The 16554-nt window shown below is 43.7% G+C and overlaps 1 protein-coding gene and 1 long non-coding RNA gene across 2 annotated transcripts; both read right to left on the bottom strand.

The window, feature by feature from the left end:
* Positions 1 to 1055: 1055 nt before the first annotated feature.
* MGST2 (microsomal glutathione S-transferase 2) lies at positions 1056 to 14577 on the bottom strand. The gene is made up of 4 exons (XM_011374298.2): positions 14414 to 14577; positions 6358 to 6428; positions 1783 to 1864; positions 1056 to 1292 (listed from the first exon to the last, which is right to left on the bottom strand). Exons 1-4 carry the CDS (start codon positions 14560 to 14562, stop codon positions 1163 to 1165), a joined length of 432 nt encoding a protein of 143 aa, XP_011372600.1. The 5' UTR covers positions 14563 to 14577; the 3' UTR covers positions 1056 to 1162.
* Positions 2237 to 6192, bottom strand: LOC111729024. Its single transcript, XR_002776053.1, has 2 exons — positions 4459 to 6192; positions 2237 to 3357 (listed from the first exon to the last, which is right to left on the bottom strand). It is a non-coding gene; the product is annotated as an uncharacterized LOC111729024 (long non-coding RNA).
* Positions 14578 to 16554: the final 1977 nt, after the last annotated feature.

Raw genomic sequence — 16554 nt, 5'->3', positions numbered from 1 at the left:
TGCTGCAAGGGCTCTGCTGACGAGGTGCCTTGTCCAAAGACTAACGGCCACAGTCGGGGCAATGGGGCTTGTGTCCAGATATCCCCAGCCCAGACCAATGTGTCCTCAGCATGCTTTGGGATACTTAGTACTGGTATTTGGGATGCAAGAGGCCGTCGTGTTTCTCCCCTCCCATTCTGGAAACACTGGCGTCTTATTTCTTTATCCATTACTCGTAGCCTTTGTAACTTCCTTTGTATCTACAGAACAGCTTCTTGAATAGTCCACACCAGATTCGAGGCTGGCCAACTTTATTTGAAAAAAATTGACAGTTGTGTTCATGATGTCAGAATGGGTCATATATGCTCATAATTCCATTTTTCTAAAGTCCCTGAGGACGGTAATGTGGACTCATTTCCATTTTACAGATAAAGTGAAGAAAAGCAATTTGCAATTGTGCCAGACAGTGACTGTACATAGGGTCACAATAGCCACTGGCCCCAAGCCCCAGGTGACACAGGAAGGGCATCAGAACCCAGCCCAGGACCCCCAGCAGTGACCATGACCCTCCGTCCCCTGCCAGGGGCAAGAACATTCACTGAGCAGAGGTCTCTGCATGGTGCCTTGAAAATGATACCTTTTTCAAAATGATACTCCTTTTGTCTTTATAAAGTCCCTTTCACAGCTAGATTTATTTTGTGCTACTAGTGGATGCCTCTCTTCTCTGGCTACTTACTCTATGTGTCTGCTTAACTTCCCCCATGTGCAGCCAACTGCGGCTTTCCTACCACCAATGAAGTGGGCTCTGATGCCTTATCAGCATCTGCCTGGAACTTTCCATCAAGAGAGAAGCAGTCTCGGAGGAAGGTGATGGCAGTGGTCCACAGAAAGCCCCACGCTCGGGTCAGGCTGCCTCCTCCCAGCAGCAGTGCCATGCACCTCTAAAACCACAGCTCAGCGTGCTTCCACGCATGATAGGGATCTATCCCCTCAGAGCAAACGTCAGTTCTTAGACAAACAGGAAACGCATTCTCTAAAGTGTGTGTTGCTACGAAGCCGTTTCGAGAAACACAAAATGCAGACTTTTAATTTATTTATTTTTCAGATGAACGAGTGATACCATATGGTAACCTTTGGAGTTGAAACATCTTCTGCAAACATTCGAGCAAAGGGAGGTGGAAAGCTAGAAGCGCCTCAGTTTCTTGGCAATATTGAGGTCCAGGTATTCATCCAGAAAGCTGTTGGCAATCCCCAGGGAGCCTAGGACAGCCAGCAAGGCCAAAATCCCCAGACTCAACCGGAAACCAGTCAATCTGCAGGGCGGGTGTAAGGTGGAGAGAAGAGAGGAGGCCACGGTGAGGCGGCGCGGCATCCCGGGCAGCCTGCTCACTGCTGCCACTGCCCAGAACGCCCATGTTTTTGTCACTTGAAAATTTTGATTCATCACATCGATTAAAGGGGATGCCAGCCACAGAGGTTAATGGGCCCCTTTGAACATTCGGGGGATGATTAAGGCTGGGCGCGAGTATTTCCTTGGTAGGTTTTTGGAAATAGTACAGAATTTTTGCGATGATTTCAAGCGTGATGGCCACAGAGCACACGCTCAGTGCACACTCTCATACTTGCCTTTTCCTGTCTCATACCTAATCGTGCATGGACTTCAGGAGACTTGGCCTCAGACAACAGGGATCACTTCTGTCATCAAGACCATCAGTGCTGTTAATATCTCCAGGAGCAGGAAACTAATTCAGACTCCATCCTGCTACTTTTTGCCAAAACAGGCAATTCTTGAGTTCTCCTTACCTTTTGTTAGCATCTTCTGAATATCCCCAGAAATACTGGTAACGCTCATATATATACACCAGACCCAGACAGGTAGCAAAAACTATAGAGAAAAAAATAGAGAAGATACAGAATTTGATGGCAGTCTCCAAAATGTGGTATAAAAACTGAGAAAATGCTCACAAAACCTATATCTAGCAGAAAGACTTGTGTCCAAAATATATAGAGAACTCTGAGAGTCCAATAAGAAAAGAAAAGAACTTAATTTTTTAAATGGGCAAGATGTTTGAATAAACAATTCCAAATATTAGCGAATCCTCATATGTTATTGGTGGGAACGCAGAACAGTACAGCCACTTTGGGAAAAGTTCTGGTACTTTCTTATAAAACTAAACATACTTTTGACCCAGCAATTCCGTTCCTATGTATTTTCCCAAGAGAAATGAAAGCACATGTCCATAAAAAGACTGGTACAGAATGTTCATCGCGGTTTTATTTATCATGGCCAAAAACTGGAGACAGCCCAGGAGTCTATCAATAGGAGAATAGGTAACCAAAGTGTGAGAATCATATAATGGAAAACAACTCGGTGATGAAAAGAAACAGATACTTATAACAACATGGTGAATCTCAAACACATTTTGCTGAGTGTATGAAGCACTACACAAGAGAACATTCTGTATGAGTCCAATTATGGAAAGTTCTAGAACGGGCAAAACCAAAAAAAAGTATTAACAGCGTTTGTCTCTGAAAAAATCAGAACAGTGTTTTGTAAGCATGTTCTCAGTTGACTGGGAAGGGCATGTTCTCTATCTTGATAGAAATTTGGGTCACACAGGTTATATATACTTGTCGAAACTCACAGAATGGTCCACTTAAGATGCATGGATTTCTTTAACAGTAAATTTGACCTAAAAGAGATGTAAAGTGTGGCATGATGTTCTACCATCCTGTCCAAAGGAAAATATCAATATCTTCCCTACATGAGGAAACTCCCTCTTCCTCACGGATGCAAATTGCCAGAGGCCTTTTATCCACACTTGGAATCCTATCTGAGGGGCTCCGACATGCTGGATAGCATTAAAATCATTATGTCATTAGGTGACAAACATTGTCTTTAGTTTCTACTGCATACCGGGTATTATTCTAAGGACTGAGGTTAGCAGCAAAATAGATGCAAGCGCCTGCCTCTGTGAAGTTTATCAGCAAAGACAGACAAGGAACAAAGAAATGAAATGAGAATTACAGTGGAAAGTGCGGTGAAGGACACTAGCAAAGTGCAGCATGGGCAGGACAGGCCGTCACACTGTAATAACCATGTGTGGTGCCAGCGGGTGTAGACTATTCGGAGGGGGGCTTCGTAACTGATGTAAACGTCTGACCACTATGCCGTACGCCTGAAACGAACATGAAAGAACACCGAATGTCGACCGTAATTGAAAAAGAAAAATAAGAAACCTCTTGTTTAAAACAAACAGAAAGAAAGGAAAAATACACTCAGAAAGGGAGAAAAAGGAAGCGCGGTGAAGGAAATAAAGAGGGGCGAGACGGTGGGAACTGGAGGAGGCGCCTTTACAAAGGGGCCAGCGGAGGCCCCTCTGAGCGGATGATGTTCGCTTGGGGACCTTAAGGATGAGAAGCGGGGCGCCAAGCACAGAGCTGGTGAAGAAGGATTGAGGGTCACCTGACACCTGGGGAAGTGGAGAGGCTCTGAGCATGCTACCGTTTTGGAACTCCTGATCTAATGAATTACTCCCACGGGCCAGCGAGAACTACTCGGGGGCAGTTCACAGGCAACTCCCTTTGGATGAGGAAGAACGAAGAGAAAATTATGACAAAAAGGTACCTGAGAAATCCTTTCCTGACAGGCAGTCAGCCCACTACAGTGAAAGCCAAAAGGTGGAATGGCAGAGTCCCAGGATCAAAAGGCACTTTTCTTATGGGTTGTTACTGTGGTCTCACCTGACAAGGAACGATATCCTTCATTTGTGCCCGTAAGGGACAAAAATGTGAGCTGGAATAAAGTTAAGTCGCCTCTCCCTAAAGGACATTTTATTTTAAATTCCTCAGGCGATAGTAAAAATTACAACAAAAAGATGGTAGGGCTGCCTTTGAAAGCAGCTGGATCTGGGTTTATTTAAATCTTAGTAATCAAAGGTCAAACCCAAACGAGGCCATGAGAGTTATCAGAAAGCCAAAGGGATTGAATTTCTCCAACTAAGGGAGCTGGCTCTGGTCTGACCCCCTGTGAAAACGACAGGCAGAGCTTGGGGGTAAAGCCCTCAGCTCAGCAAAGATACCGCAGTCGGACAGAAAGGAGATGTGTGTAGGGTGGAAAAGGGGAAGGGGTTAAGAAGTACCAAATGGCAGTTATAAAACAGTCACCGGAATGTAAAGTACAGCACAGGGAATACAGTCGGTAATACTGTAATAACTACGTATAGTGCCAGGTGGGTACTAGACTAATTGAGAGATCACTTCATTCTTTACATAAATATCTAACCACTATGCCGTACGCCTGAAACGAACATGAAAGAACACCGAATGTCGACCGTAATTGAAAAATAAAAATAAGAAACCTCTTGTTTAAAACAAACAGAAAGAAAGGAAAAATACACTCAGAAAGGGAGAAAAAGGAAGCGCGGTGAAGGAAATAAAGAGGGACGAGACGGTGGGAACTGGAGGAGGCGCCTTTACCTCTGAGCGGATGACGTTCACTTGGGGACCTTAAGGATGAGAAGCGGGGCGCCAAGCACGGAGCTGGTGAAGAAGGATTGAGGGTCACCTGACACCTGGGGAAGTGGAGAGGCTCTGAGCATGCTACCGTTTTGGAACTCCTGATCTAATGAATTACTCCCACGGGCCAGCGAGAACTACTCGGGGGCAGTTCACAGGCAACTCCCTTTGGATGAGGAAGAACGAAGAGAAAATTATGACAAAAAGGTACCTGAGAAATCCTTTCCTGACAGGCAGTCAGCCCACTACAGTGAAAGCCAAAAGGTGGAATGGCAGAGTCCCAGGATCAAAAGGCACTTTTCTCATGGGTTGTTACTGTGGTCTCACCTGACAAGGAACGATATCCTTCATTTGTGCCCGTAAGGGACAGAAATGTGAGCTGGAATAAAGTTAAGTCGCCTCTCCCTAAAGGACATTTTATTTTAAATTCCTCAGGCGATAGTAAAAATTACAACAAAAAGATGGTAGGGCTGCCTTTGAAAGCAGCTGGATCTGGGTTTATTTAAATCTTAGTAATCAAAGGTCAAACCCAAACGAGGCCATGAGAGTTATCAGAAAGCCAAAGGGATTGAATTTCTCCAACTAAGGGAGCTGGCTCTGGTCTGACCCCCTGTGAAAACGACAGGCAGAGAGCTTGGGTAAAGCCCTCAGCTCAGCAAAGATACCGCAGTCGGACAGAAAGGAGATGTGTGTAGGGTGGAAAAGGGGAAGGGGTTAAGAAGTACCAAATGGCAGTTATAAAACAGTCACCGGAATGTAAAGTACAGCACAGGGAATACAGTCGGTAATACTGTAATAACTACGTATAGTGCCAGGTGGGTACTAGACTAATTGAGAGATCACTTCATTCTTTACATAAATATCTAACCACTATGCCGTACACCTGAAACTAATATGAAATAATGTTTAATGTCAACTGTAATTGAAAAAAATGCTTAAAGTACGCGTTTGTAGAGTTGTTATAAACAATAGCACTATCCCCTTGGGAACTCGCAAGGAAAGAAAGGTAGTGGTTTGTTGGGTCAAATACAATGGACTCTGCTCTGTACTTGAAAGCTGATTTTCTCTTACATTGGTGAATGTTAAGTTGGACAAACTGCTTAACCTCCCTGTACTTCAGTTTCTTCATCTGAAAAGCAGGAATTAATTCCTTCTCAAAGGAAGGTTTTTAATCCTTTAAATCCTGTACATGAGTTAATGCATGTATAAAACTTAAAAACGGTACCTGGCACATAGTGAGTGCTCAGTAAATATTAAGCTGTAATAATTAGGGTGAATTGTTAGTTCTGTATTCTCTTCTACAGATAAATGAGAATTTAGAGTATTATTATTGAAGACAAATTTTCTGTCATTTTCATCCTGGAGTGTCCAACATACAGCTTATTCCAAGTTTTAAAAGTAATTACTGAATTAAATTAGAATGAAGCCAGAGTTAGCCTGTCTGCAGCACAGTGCTGTTTGATGCACACAGACATTGCTCATTTTGTTTAAAACCATTTCCAGGATCCTAGATGTGTGCTTGCTTGTCTGCTCCTTACTAGTTTTCAGAACCACGGACCTCATTAGAACAGAGTTGGCTGTATTTTAAAATTACCTTGATTGAACCAGGGCATGGGGGGGAGGGGGAGGGGGAGGTAGATGGGGTAAAAGGGGTCAAATATGTAGTGACAAAAAGAAATCTAACTGTGGGAGGTGAACACACAATGTAAATATATATATATATATGCCTTGCTGTTAAAATGTACAGCTAAAACATCAGATTTCGTTAACCAATGTCACCATAAAAAATAAATAAATAAATAAATTTTACGATATAAATTAAATAAAAAATGAAATAATAAATAATAAAAATAAAATTACCTTGGTGGAAATACCAACCAGCCATCCACAATGTAATCAGGAATATGGGGTAAAATTCCACACAGTTTTGTCTACAGGAAAAAATAAAGACATGGTCATTTTATGAGAAACCTCTGCTCCAAAGTTTGAGTTTTCACCTAGAGGTAAAATGTCCAATCTCTTCTTACAAAAATAACATAATAATTTACATAAAGAATGTAAATGATCCTTACATGTAAAATGAGGTTTTCGAGTTGGGATTCACACATGGTTTAGATCTCAGAGCGGGGCCAAGAATCACTCTCCTACATATAAGTTGCCTGGAGTAGAAGTGAATCGTAGCTCTTTTTCCAGAAGACGGGCCTTGAGATGGTCATAATTCTGAGCCTAAAAATTATTCTGTATCTTCTCTAAAGAACTCGGAAAATAACTCAATTCGTATTAATGGATTTCTTCCTCCAAATTCTCTCACATCCATTGCCTTCCACTTGAGTTACTTGGCACATTAAGAAATGGTCTTTAATTTCTCTAAAACCTCCCAGAGTAAATGAATGAGCATGTTTCATTCCCATTTTACAGAGGACAAACTGAAGCCTGAGAGACCCAGGTGACTGAAGCCTCCCCGAGAATCTCCAGATCCCAAAGCTCTGTCCTAATGTCAACTCAAATTGCCTCTATTCATAGAAGACTTGGACGGAAAATTTGATACTATTTTAAGCAAAAGGGAAGAGTTCTCTGGGAACTATAATTAATGCATCGGCACCTAGCAAAGGGAAAAAAGATGAATTACATTCCTCCTCCTTCCTGTGCTTCTCCACACAGCGATCTTGGCTATGTTGGCTGCGTTCTCAGCTGACAGCATCACAGCCAGAAAGAACTTTGATGTAATTTGTAAGGAGGTCTCTAGTGTGCAGAGTATCACCGATCCCACATGCTTCCTCAAAGAAGCCTTAGAGCTTGAGTACTCAAGGTTATGGGCAATTGACCCGGAAATAGTTGATACTGGTTCTTGAAGATCATGAGTGATTTTCTTTTCTTATTAAAAATGTTTTTTGTTTTGTTTTGTTTTTGCAACCAAGGTGCCTGAACACCCCTCCTCTGAGGCTCAGGGAAGAGCAAGTCCTTCTGAAAATCCAGAAACCAGCTGAGTGACTCGTACATATAGGGCGAAAGAGAAAAGACCCGCACTGTATTATTTTAGTAAGAAAAGGCTAAGACACGCTCTCGCCACAACACCAACCCCCGCACAGCACCATGCAATCCGAGGGAACCCTCAACACCCAGCTTCTTTCCGAGGACCACATATCAAGCACCCCAACTTTTAAGACTTCCACCCGAGGGTTGGGCCCCCAAAATACCCAGATTTGAACGATAGCAGGGCGCACATCCCCGAGACCCACAAGGCTTAGGGGAGGACTCCAGCAAGGCACGCGCCCCGCCTTAGCCTGCTGCCAGGGCTGAGTCCCTGCACATACCTCCCGGTGCTCAGGGAAGTGATGGAGAAGATGGGGCAAGCACAGGAGGTGGGGGGCGGTGAGGTCCTGGGTGAACAAGAGCTATAAGGCGCCACTGAGATGCAGGAAGGATGTGAGTGCTCTCGGAGGGCAAAGCCTGGAGTGTTTGGGCGTTTTGGCTTCTTTTTTTTGGGCCTTCTTCCCCCAAGAAACGAGTCCCTTTGTCCCCTACAAGCAAATTAGTCCCTGCTGGTCTCATCCTGACCCCGTGTCCCAGCCGTACTCGCTGTACTTTGCTCCTGGTCCCCCTTTTGCTGACCGCCTTAAGCCGCAGGCCCTCTGAAATGAGGCTTTGTCCAATTTCTTGCTCTCATCTTTGGGAGACTGAAAATAGTTCTCCGGCAGCCAGGCCTGGGGCGCTGCTCCTTGCTGACCGTCTTCTCCGCTGCTGCCTGCTGAGAACCCCTGGTATTGCTCGGCCTTAAAATACCTAGACTCCCATCCAACCTGCTCATTACGACCTCCACCACCCCCTCCAGCACGCAACTGTGTCCTTCGGCCACCGCGGTTAAGCGGTCCATGCCTGGATATGTCCCAGGACAGTGCATCTGCAGTAAGCTGTCGACAGACATTGTTTGATTCGAGGGGACCAAACTCTGAAAATGTGTCCTTAAACACCTATCAGTGACAATTACGGTTTTGGCATTACATGAAAACCAAAATGAGAATAATGATTGGTCTCTTTGGGACTAGAAGGCAGATCTATTCTGTCATATTATAGGAGATCCTCAGGGAAAATCTCCAAATGGGACAGGAACAGTTTCCCATGGGAGGAGGGGCCCCTGTCGATCATGACCCCTGATGACCCCCCTTTCCCGCGTGTCCACACCAAGGGAAACCGAGTCTGTCTCCTCATTTGCTGGTTAGAGGTTATAGCCCTCTTTGCACAATAATCCAGTTCTCTTCTGATACTTAAGCTTCCAATAAAAAGATTAGGAAGATGCCAAGAGCCACAAATTCTACACCGGGCGTTAACAAAAAGAGTCTTTGCTGGAGGGACAGGAGGGTGACCAATCATCCTGGTTTGCCCTTGACTGAGAAGTTTTTCAGAACACGGGACTTCCCGTTTTAAAACCAGGACAGTCCCTGGTAAGTAGTCCTGGGCGGCCTGGAACGGAGGGTTTTCCTGGGACACAGAACTCTGAGCGCCAAAACCGAGAGAGGCCAGGCAAAATGAACGAGTTGGTCCGATGGAGCCTGTGGAGATGGCGCCCATCCCAGGTCCCAGGAAGCCCGGGCCATGGGAAGCCTCGAACTGGGCGCCATCAGGACCTTGACTCAGTCATTAAGTGTGCTGCAAAGTTCACCTCGTTTGGGGAAAAAGAATCAATTTGTAGGTGAGAAGTCCCAATTCTGATAGTTTCTGAAACACTGGTGTCCAATTTTTGATTGCATAGCCCTAATGGTTATACAATCCTCATAAAAATATATGCACGTCCTACTGCAGCAGAGGTGCGAGCTGACGGCCGACGGAGCGAAGCTGGCACTGAGCAGTAGCTGGTGTGCCAAGCCCCCCTCCCCGCTCGCTGATGGAATGGAGACAACTCTGAGGGCCTGCATGGGGACAGACCCTGCAGATGAAGGCCTCTAAATGACCATGTAGAAGCCCCGCCCAACAAGGGACACCCAAGGTGGACCTGACATGAGCAAAATGTCAGCTTCTATTGTGTTAAACCACTGGGAACATCGGGTCGACCTCCTAGCCCAGCGAATGCAATTGACTGGAAAAGAATATCATACACATTATAAAACGTTCACGAAATAGAAATTAAAAGATGAAAATTTAAGAATAGATATAAATAGCAGCTCCAATATTTTCTTTACTCTCCCACCCCCACCAGCAGATTATTTAGTTCACCCATTCAGGGTGAATGTCAGTTGTGAGGCCTCTGGCTTAAAACGCTTCTGAATATTGTAGCCATTTGACACATGGATTGCTAATGAATGTACAACAGGAAGCTTTGTTTATAATAATCTTGTTCACAGAAAATCTGAACCACATGCCAATGGGGAAAACCCAGTTGGCCGTAGAGTATTTCTAGTGCCATGCCCATAATAAGACATCTTTTAGAAAATCAAAAACAGACCAGGCACCTTAAAGGAGGCTTCTCAGGAGGCTTTCCTCTTTCAAGCTGTTTGCTTGTTTTTCTCCTTTTGTTTTGTGACTATTTTCTGAAGCAGTGGGCTGCATGCTGCCATGAGCTACTTGCCCTATTAACAGATGACCCAGACTCGGTCTGCTGGCTTTTGGCCCTGGGAAGTCTTCTGGATTATTAAACTGGCTGGGGGTCACAGCGACAGGTTAATAGGCTCAGAAAAGTCTTAGGGATGAGAGGTTGCTGGAGTTAATCTTTCTATAGACTCGTAACTGTCTAAATTGCTCCTTGTCAAGTAACCCTTGTGTGGGAACACCGTAGGGAGGTAGCCGCTGGTGGCAGGAGGGCATGACTCTAACCAGCACTCTGCAGTGGTGCTTCTGACAAGCAACGGGATGAGCAGATGAGGGCGTGAGGCTCGCAGCTCATCCAAATTCCAGCTACCTCTCTTCCTGACTACCTGAGAAGCACTCAGCTTGTGTGATAGAAGCTGTTCGGTGGTGGCACTAATTGAATGCTTGCATCCTCCCCCAAAATTTATATGTTGAAGCCTTAACACCCAAAGCGGCTCTATTTGGAGTAAGGAAGTAATTAAGGATAAAGGAGGGAAGAAGGGTGGGGCCCTGATCCAACAGGATTGATGTCTTATCAGAAGAAACAGCAAGTTCTCTCATACCCGTTAGACTCACTCCTGCTACCCCAGGCACACACGCACAAGGGGAAGGCCACGTGAGGACATTGCAAGCCAAGAAAGCGCTCCCCAGAAATCGAATCAGCCTAAACCTTGATCCCAGACTTGCAGCCACCCAAGGGTAATCTGGGATATTTTGTTATAGCAGCCCAAGCTGACTAATACAGATGGTTGGTGGAGCAGGATGCTGGAGTTTAAAGAACTCATCATTTAAAGTCAGTGTCTCATCTTGGCGATCCCCAACTATTTAGAACTCAGTGGATAAGTACATCTTGTGCTTTCGATGAATGTCTAAGATGGGTACACTTAAAAGAAAAATATGTGTTTACCGTTTCTTTTATTTAACTCTTCTGCACTTGCTATACAATATTTATAAATACGTTTGTATTAATCCTAGTGTTGCAGAATATTCGAAAAAGTACTCTTTGTAAATTTTTCTTTTCTCCATAGTTTTTAGATATGCATTCATGTCACTAGTTTTAATTTCTAAATTTCGGAATTAGAATTCAAAATGACTATAAAAAGCTAGTGAAATGGCCCCCCCAAAAAATATATTACAGAACTATACTAGAATAAGAAGACGATACTATTACTAAAGAGACTCAGATTCGTGATCATCGGGTTTGCCTGTGCCTTGTGGCAGGTTAAGCCTGAAACAGGAACTGAAGAATTCACCATCGAGCAAATAGAAACGCATTAACAAGAAGTAAGAACGAGGCATTTCCTCTACTTTACCCAGAACCAAGAAACCGTCACTGGAATACTACACATACCTCTAGGCTCCAAGTTTAGAAATAATATGAAAATTTTTAGTCTACAGATAACACTCAAACATTTTTAATGGCTAGGAAAAAAAAAAAAAAAAAGCCAAAGAATTAGTGCTATCTAGCCTCAAAATAAAAGACACTGAATGATGGCCCTCAAGTGTATGAGGAAGAGTGAGGTCAATAGCTATCCTTCTCTTCTGGGGAGGATAGAATCAGAGGACATTATTTAAATTACAACAAAATCAATTTATGACTTGGCTTTACTTCTTAGATTTATGAAAGCCTTTAATCTAAAGGGATCAAGGAGCTCAAATTAGACTAGATAGAAGTTTCTAAGCTGAGCAATAAGGTGAAGGAACAGCCTTTGGTGAAATTATAGTTGCTATTTTCACAATTAAAAAAGAAATGTATTCTGGCAAAAGACTGCAAAATTCTAGGACAGTCCCTCTAAGGCCCTCCCTGTAGGAAAGAGGAAGAATTGAATGAGGACTCTGGAGAAAGAGCCCTGGGCTGGCAATGGGTAGGTGAGGCTTTATAACAAGCATCTCTGCTTGGCAAATGAATATCCAACACGAGATGACTCTCAGACAGGGAACGGGTACATCAGTGTTGTCAAGGGGCCCCTGCGGTGGTTGCTATGAGATGTCAAGTTCCACTTAAAGACAGGATCCGCCATAACATCAGGCTTCTTGGCTGTGCTTAGGGTAAAGCGGCAGGAGAAAGGTGTAGGGAAGGAGGCAGCATTTCTGTTACAGTCAAGGCCATCAGAGTTCCTAGGGAGGCTGAAGGGACTCAGTGCTTTAGTCCCAGAGAGCCAGGGAAGAAAGCACCTTCTCTCCCTCTCAGGAACTGGCTGAGCTCCGGGAGGCCTGCTCTTGAAGGCCAGAATAGGTAGCTAAGTGGAATAAACTGGTTATCCAGGGATCCTGCCCTATCTACCTCAGATAAAGTCAAAACAGCTTCACTAGCAATGAATCTAATCTGATTTGGCCAGAGTTTTCCTAAACTTAGACTCTAAGGCAAGCACTGGGCTAGTGCTGTGGATGATCTAAGCAGAAATTCGGGAGAGGGAGTAGGGCCATCCCCATTCATTTTTCAGAGAGAACCCAGAACAGCTACCGCTATGCCCTGAAAGGTATTTTATGGCTCCAAATCACCCCGCACGCCCCAATTATGGGCCATTATTTTTTAACCCCTCTCTCTCCTGCCATGATCAATCAAATAAAACAAACAAAACACTTCTAACAAGGAAATTAGGTTTGTATACTTATTTAGCCTGGTGGAAGCCCAACACTCCCTAACAAGAAGTCCTCAGATGATGAAAGACAAAGTGGGAAGACGTGGAATTTCCTCCTGTGATGATTTTTATAAACAGTGCGTTGTCTGCCAGACTTCAGGCATTAATAAATCATGGTGAAAATTTGAGTCTCTCCACATACCACTCGCTATTTTTCTACAAATAAAAGCTTTTTCCGCTTAAACAAATTAGGAAAAATGAAAATTTACATCACCACCAAGAGTGGAAAAAGAGTGTCACTTTCTAAATAGAGGATAAGTATATGTATATATCTAAAAATCCCATGAAAACAAAAAGTCGCTAAATTCTCATCAGGTGCTACTAATTGCCAAAGGCTCTGAGTACATACACGAATTACTCTGATACTAAAACTAAATATTAATTTTGGAGTGTAAGACCTGCTGGCACCAAGCCAACACTTTCTCCTTGCATAACCATAAAGATTCAAAGACATTGGAAATGAAAATGGCTTTTCTTGTCATGTGGTTCAATGTTATCTAAAATCAGACCTTGAGTGTCACGTTTCAGCCAAGTAAGAGGAATAAGCTCTAGAGATCTGCTGTACAACAATATACCTCTAGTTGATAATATATACTAAAAAAATTTTAAGGGGATAGATCTCTTGTTACATGTGCTCACCACAATGTTTTAAGAGGTGCATAGACACCTCTTAAAGTTTAATCTCTTCTATGCCCAGTGGTATTCAACTCATAAGTTCAAGCCCAGGCGATAGTCTACGATAGTTCTCTTTGGAGCAGAGAGATGGACAGGAAACCAATGTCGCCACCGCAAGGATCATGACTTGCCCGAAGTGATTCAAACTTAGTAAAAAGCCTGACAATTAGACAATTGTCATTTAAAAAAATGAAATCTCATAGTTTGAAATGTTTTCACAAGGAATACATCAGATCCAGATTATTTTACTTGCGCATTCTAACACCTTTGAAGGAACGCACTCTTCCAATCTTATTTAAATGCTCCGAGAAAATAATTCTCGAATCGTTCTGGACACTAGTATAATCCTGACATCAAAATGAGACAGGACCATTACAAGAAAGAAAAATGGAAGGCCAACCTCACTCATGAACACAGATGAAAAATCCCAAAGTATTAACGAAAGAACCGAGCGATGTGGTATAAATGGTGACGTGTGCCATGTTTTTAGAAGCACTTTGTTATGAGGGTGAAGTATAAAGGGTCTCGCAGCAGGCAAATTCACGGTGGTTATGGGGGAACATTCTATGTGGGTCTGAAAAGGCAAGAAGAACAAGATGATCAAAAACACTACACATACATGTTTAGTGCAAGCTTTCTGAAGTTTTTACAGGTGTCCGATCTGAGGAGATGGTCATGGGCAGAGGATAATACTAACCCACTTCTGTTTTGAAGTAGAGAGGAGGAAATAAAGATAGAAAAGATAGAAAATCGATAGCATAACTAATCCATCTTGAGGCTACTGACCTCTCAGGGGGCTCTCTGACTAAACTTCCATGCCCAGAGATGCAGAGCACTACCTCCTAAAATCGTATCCTCTGGATCTGCAAAATGGGTGGGTAGAGACGTCACGCACTGGGTAAATCAAGCTTCGAGGATCATGAGAAGGGTCTTGGGCGTGAGGAGTGGTTATCTCCTCTCTGTACACCTTCCCCCGAATCAGAATTGTGTGTACGTGGCCGACCCAGATCCCCGAAGGTGAGAGAAGCGTTACTTACTGTGCACGAAATATTCTCTCAAACTCTGGTGACCCAGAGACTGCTGGAGGCATAACTTTGTATTTTAATCTTGCCTTTCCTACCTGCAAAGCAAAGTAACCTGCAAGTAAAGAGGAATTAATGTTAAAATCTGCCACAGCATTATTCATTAGTAAAATACCATTTTAAACCCCAGTTAGGTACTACTACGTACCTATGAAAAGGTCTCAAATGAATGTCTAAAAGACAGGTCATACCAATGAACAAAGAAAGACAGGTGAGAACAAGAGAGACTGGAACTCTCACCCACTGCTGCTGGGAATGTGGAAGGGTACAACCACTTTTTAAAAAACCATTTGGAGGAGATTTTTCAGTTAGACCTACATGACCCTATGATTCGGTCATTCCACTCCTAGGTATTTCAAGAGAAATGAGAGCATATGTCCATACAAAGACTCGTACACAAATGTTCACAGCAGCTTTATTTGTAATGGCCAAAATTCAGGGACCACTCTGTGATGGTTAATTTTAAATGTCAACTAGGGTAAGATATGGGGCTCAGTTGTTTAGTCAAACACTGGTCTAAATGTTGCTGTTGAGGGATATATTTTCAGATGTGATTAACATTTAGATCAGTAGACTTTGAGGAAAGCACATTATCCTCCTTAATGTGGATGGGGCTCATCCAATCAGTTGAAGGCCTTAAGAAAAAAGACTGAGGTCCTCAAGGAGGGGAAAATTCTGCCTCTACTCTGCCTTCAGACTCAAGACTGCAACATCAAACCCTGCTGGAATTTCCGGCCTTCCAGCCCACCCTGCGAATTTCAGACTTGCCAGCCTCCACGACCGCCTGAACAAATTTCCTCGTAAATATGTGTGTGTGTGGATATGTATAGAGTCTAGTTGCTTCTTTCTCTAGAGAAGCCTGACTAACAGAAATGTCTATCGACAAGTGGGTGGATAAACAAATTGTGGTATATGTATATAGCCATACAACAGGATACTACACGACAGGAAAAAGAAATAAACTATTACATGAAACAACATGGATGAATCTTTAAATAATTATGCTGAATGAAAGAAGCAAAATCAAATAGAATTAGCAATGTCACATGCCATTCATGTAAAAGTCTCAAAAATGCAGGCGAATCTATAGTGACATAAAATAGATCAGTGGTTGCCTGGAGATGAGGAGTTCCAGAAAGGAGGGTCGTAAGAAAACTCTGAGGGATGAGGGCATCCCCGCCTGACTCAGTTTCCCTATTGTAGAAGGATTATGACTCTGTTCTCCTTCGTTTGCTGTACGGAGACGCATTAGATTATCACACCCCATTGCATTTTATGATTAGCTCTGTGAAGCTCTTTCGCTTTCAGACCCACATTTTCTCCTTTGTCGGCCGCTCTCAATTCCTCATCTCCCTGCTTTGTCCCCACAGTTAATTTCTGGGATCGTTCATGTCCCTTCAGACGGCCCCTCCCAGTTTCCGTTCCTTACCGGTTCTCACCAACACTACTCCAGTCTCATTTATTTTAGTGCCTCGGAATCCATTTCCTACTTGCTAAAGTATTAAAAATAGTGTCCTTCTCCACACCAAGTTCGTAGCTTCCATCTCTCATCACGATACAGAATTCGGGGTGATGCGTCTCCTCCTGAAACACGATGCTACCTTCTCCCCTTTCACAAGAAGTCGGTGAATATCGAACCTGGTTTCGTGAGGGCTGTGGTACAAGGCCCCTTCCTTTCCCTCCCCATTCCCCTGGGCGACAAATGAACTGTTGTTTAGGACTTTTAAAAGCGGGAGCCGAACATCTCAAGTGTGTACCTGCTTCAGACTGGAGTCTTTCTCATTCACACCCCACAGTTCGTTACTGAAGCCTGAGAGAAGAGAGGGAAGATAAGAAAAGTGGGGGCTATTTCCGACCCTGGGCTAAACCTTTTCACGGCGGCGTACATTTGGAGAGGCCGATGGTTCCTGGGGCCAGCTCAAGCCAAAAAAAAAAAGATCTGTCTCCTGAGGGGGAAACTGGGGTTTGGCCATTGTGGACCCTCTTTCCAACAAACTCTGCAGCCTTGGAGAAAGCCCTTGGTTAGGCTTCGCGATTCTATCTACAAGACAGAAGCGGGTGAAAGATGCGTGCTCCTAAGTTATACATTAGCAGTG

This window comes from Pteropus vampyrus, unplaced genomic scaffold (assembly GCF_000151845.1).
Source record: "Pteropus vampyrus isolate Shadow unplaced genomic scaffold, Pvam_2.0 Scaffold243, whole genome shotgun sequence".
In the NCBI taxonomy this organism is placed as follows: domain Eukaryota; kingdom Metazoa; phylum Chordata; class Mammalia; order Chiroptera; family Pteropodidae; genus Pteropus; species Pteropus vampyrus.
Note: the sequence above shows the minus strand (reverse complement) of the source record. Positions and strands in the feature narration are given on the sequence as shown.

Coding starts and splice junctions, on each gene's coding strand:
- MGST2 (XM_011374298.2), bottom strand. CDS start 14,562: ATGAATAATGCTGTGGCAGATTTTAACATTAATTCCTCTTTACTTGCA. Junction 6,429..14,413: donor GAGAGAATATTTCGTGCACA/GTAAGTAACGCT, acceptor TTTTTCCTGTAG/ACAAAACTGTGTGGAATTTT. Junction 1,865..6,357: donor TGGTTGGTATTTCCACCAAG/GTAATTTTATTT, acceptor TTTTCTCTATAG/TTTTTGCTACCTGTCTGGGT.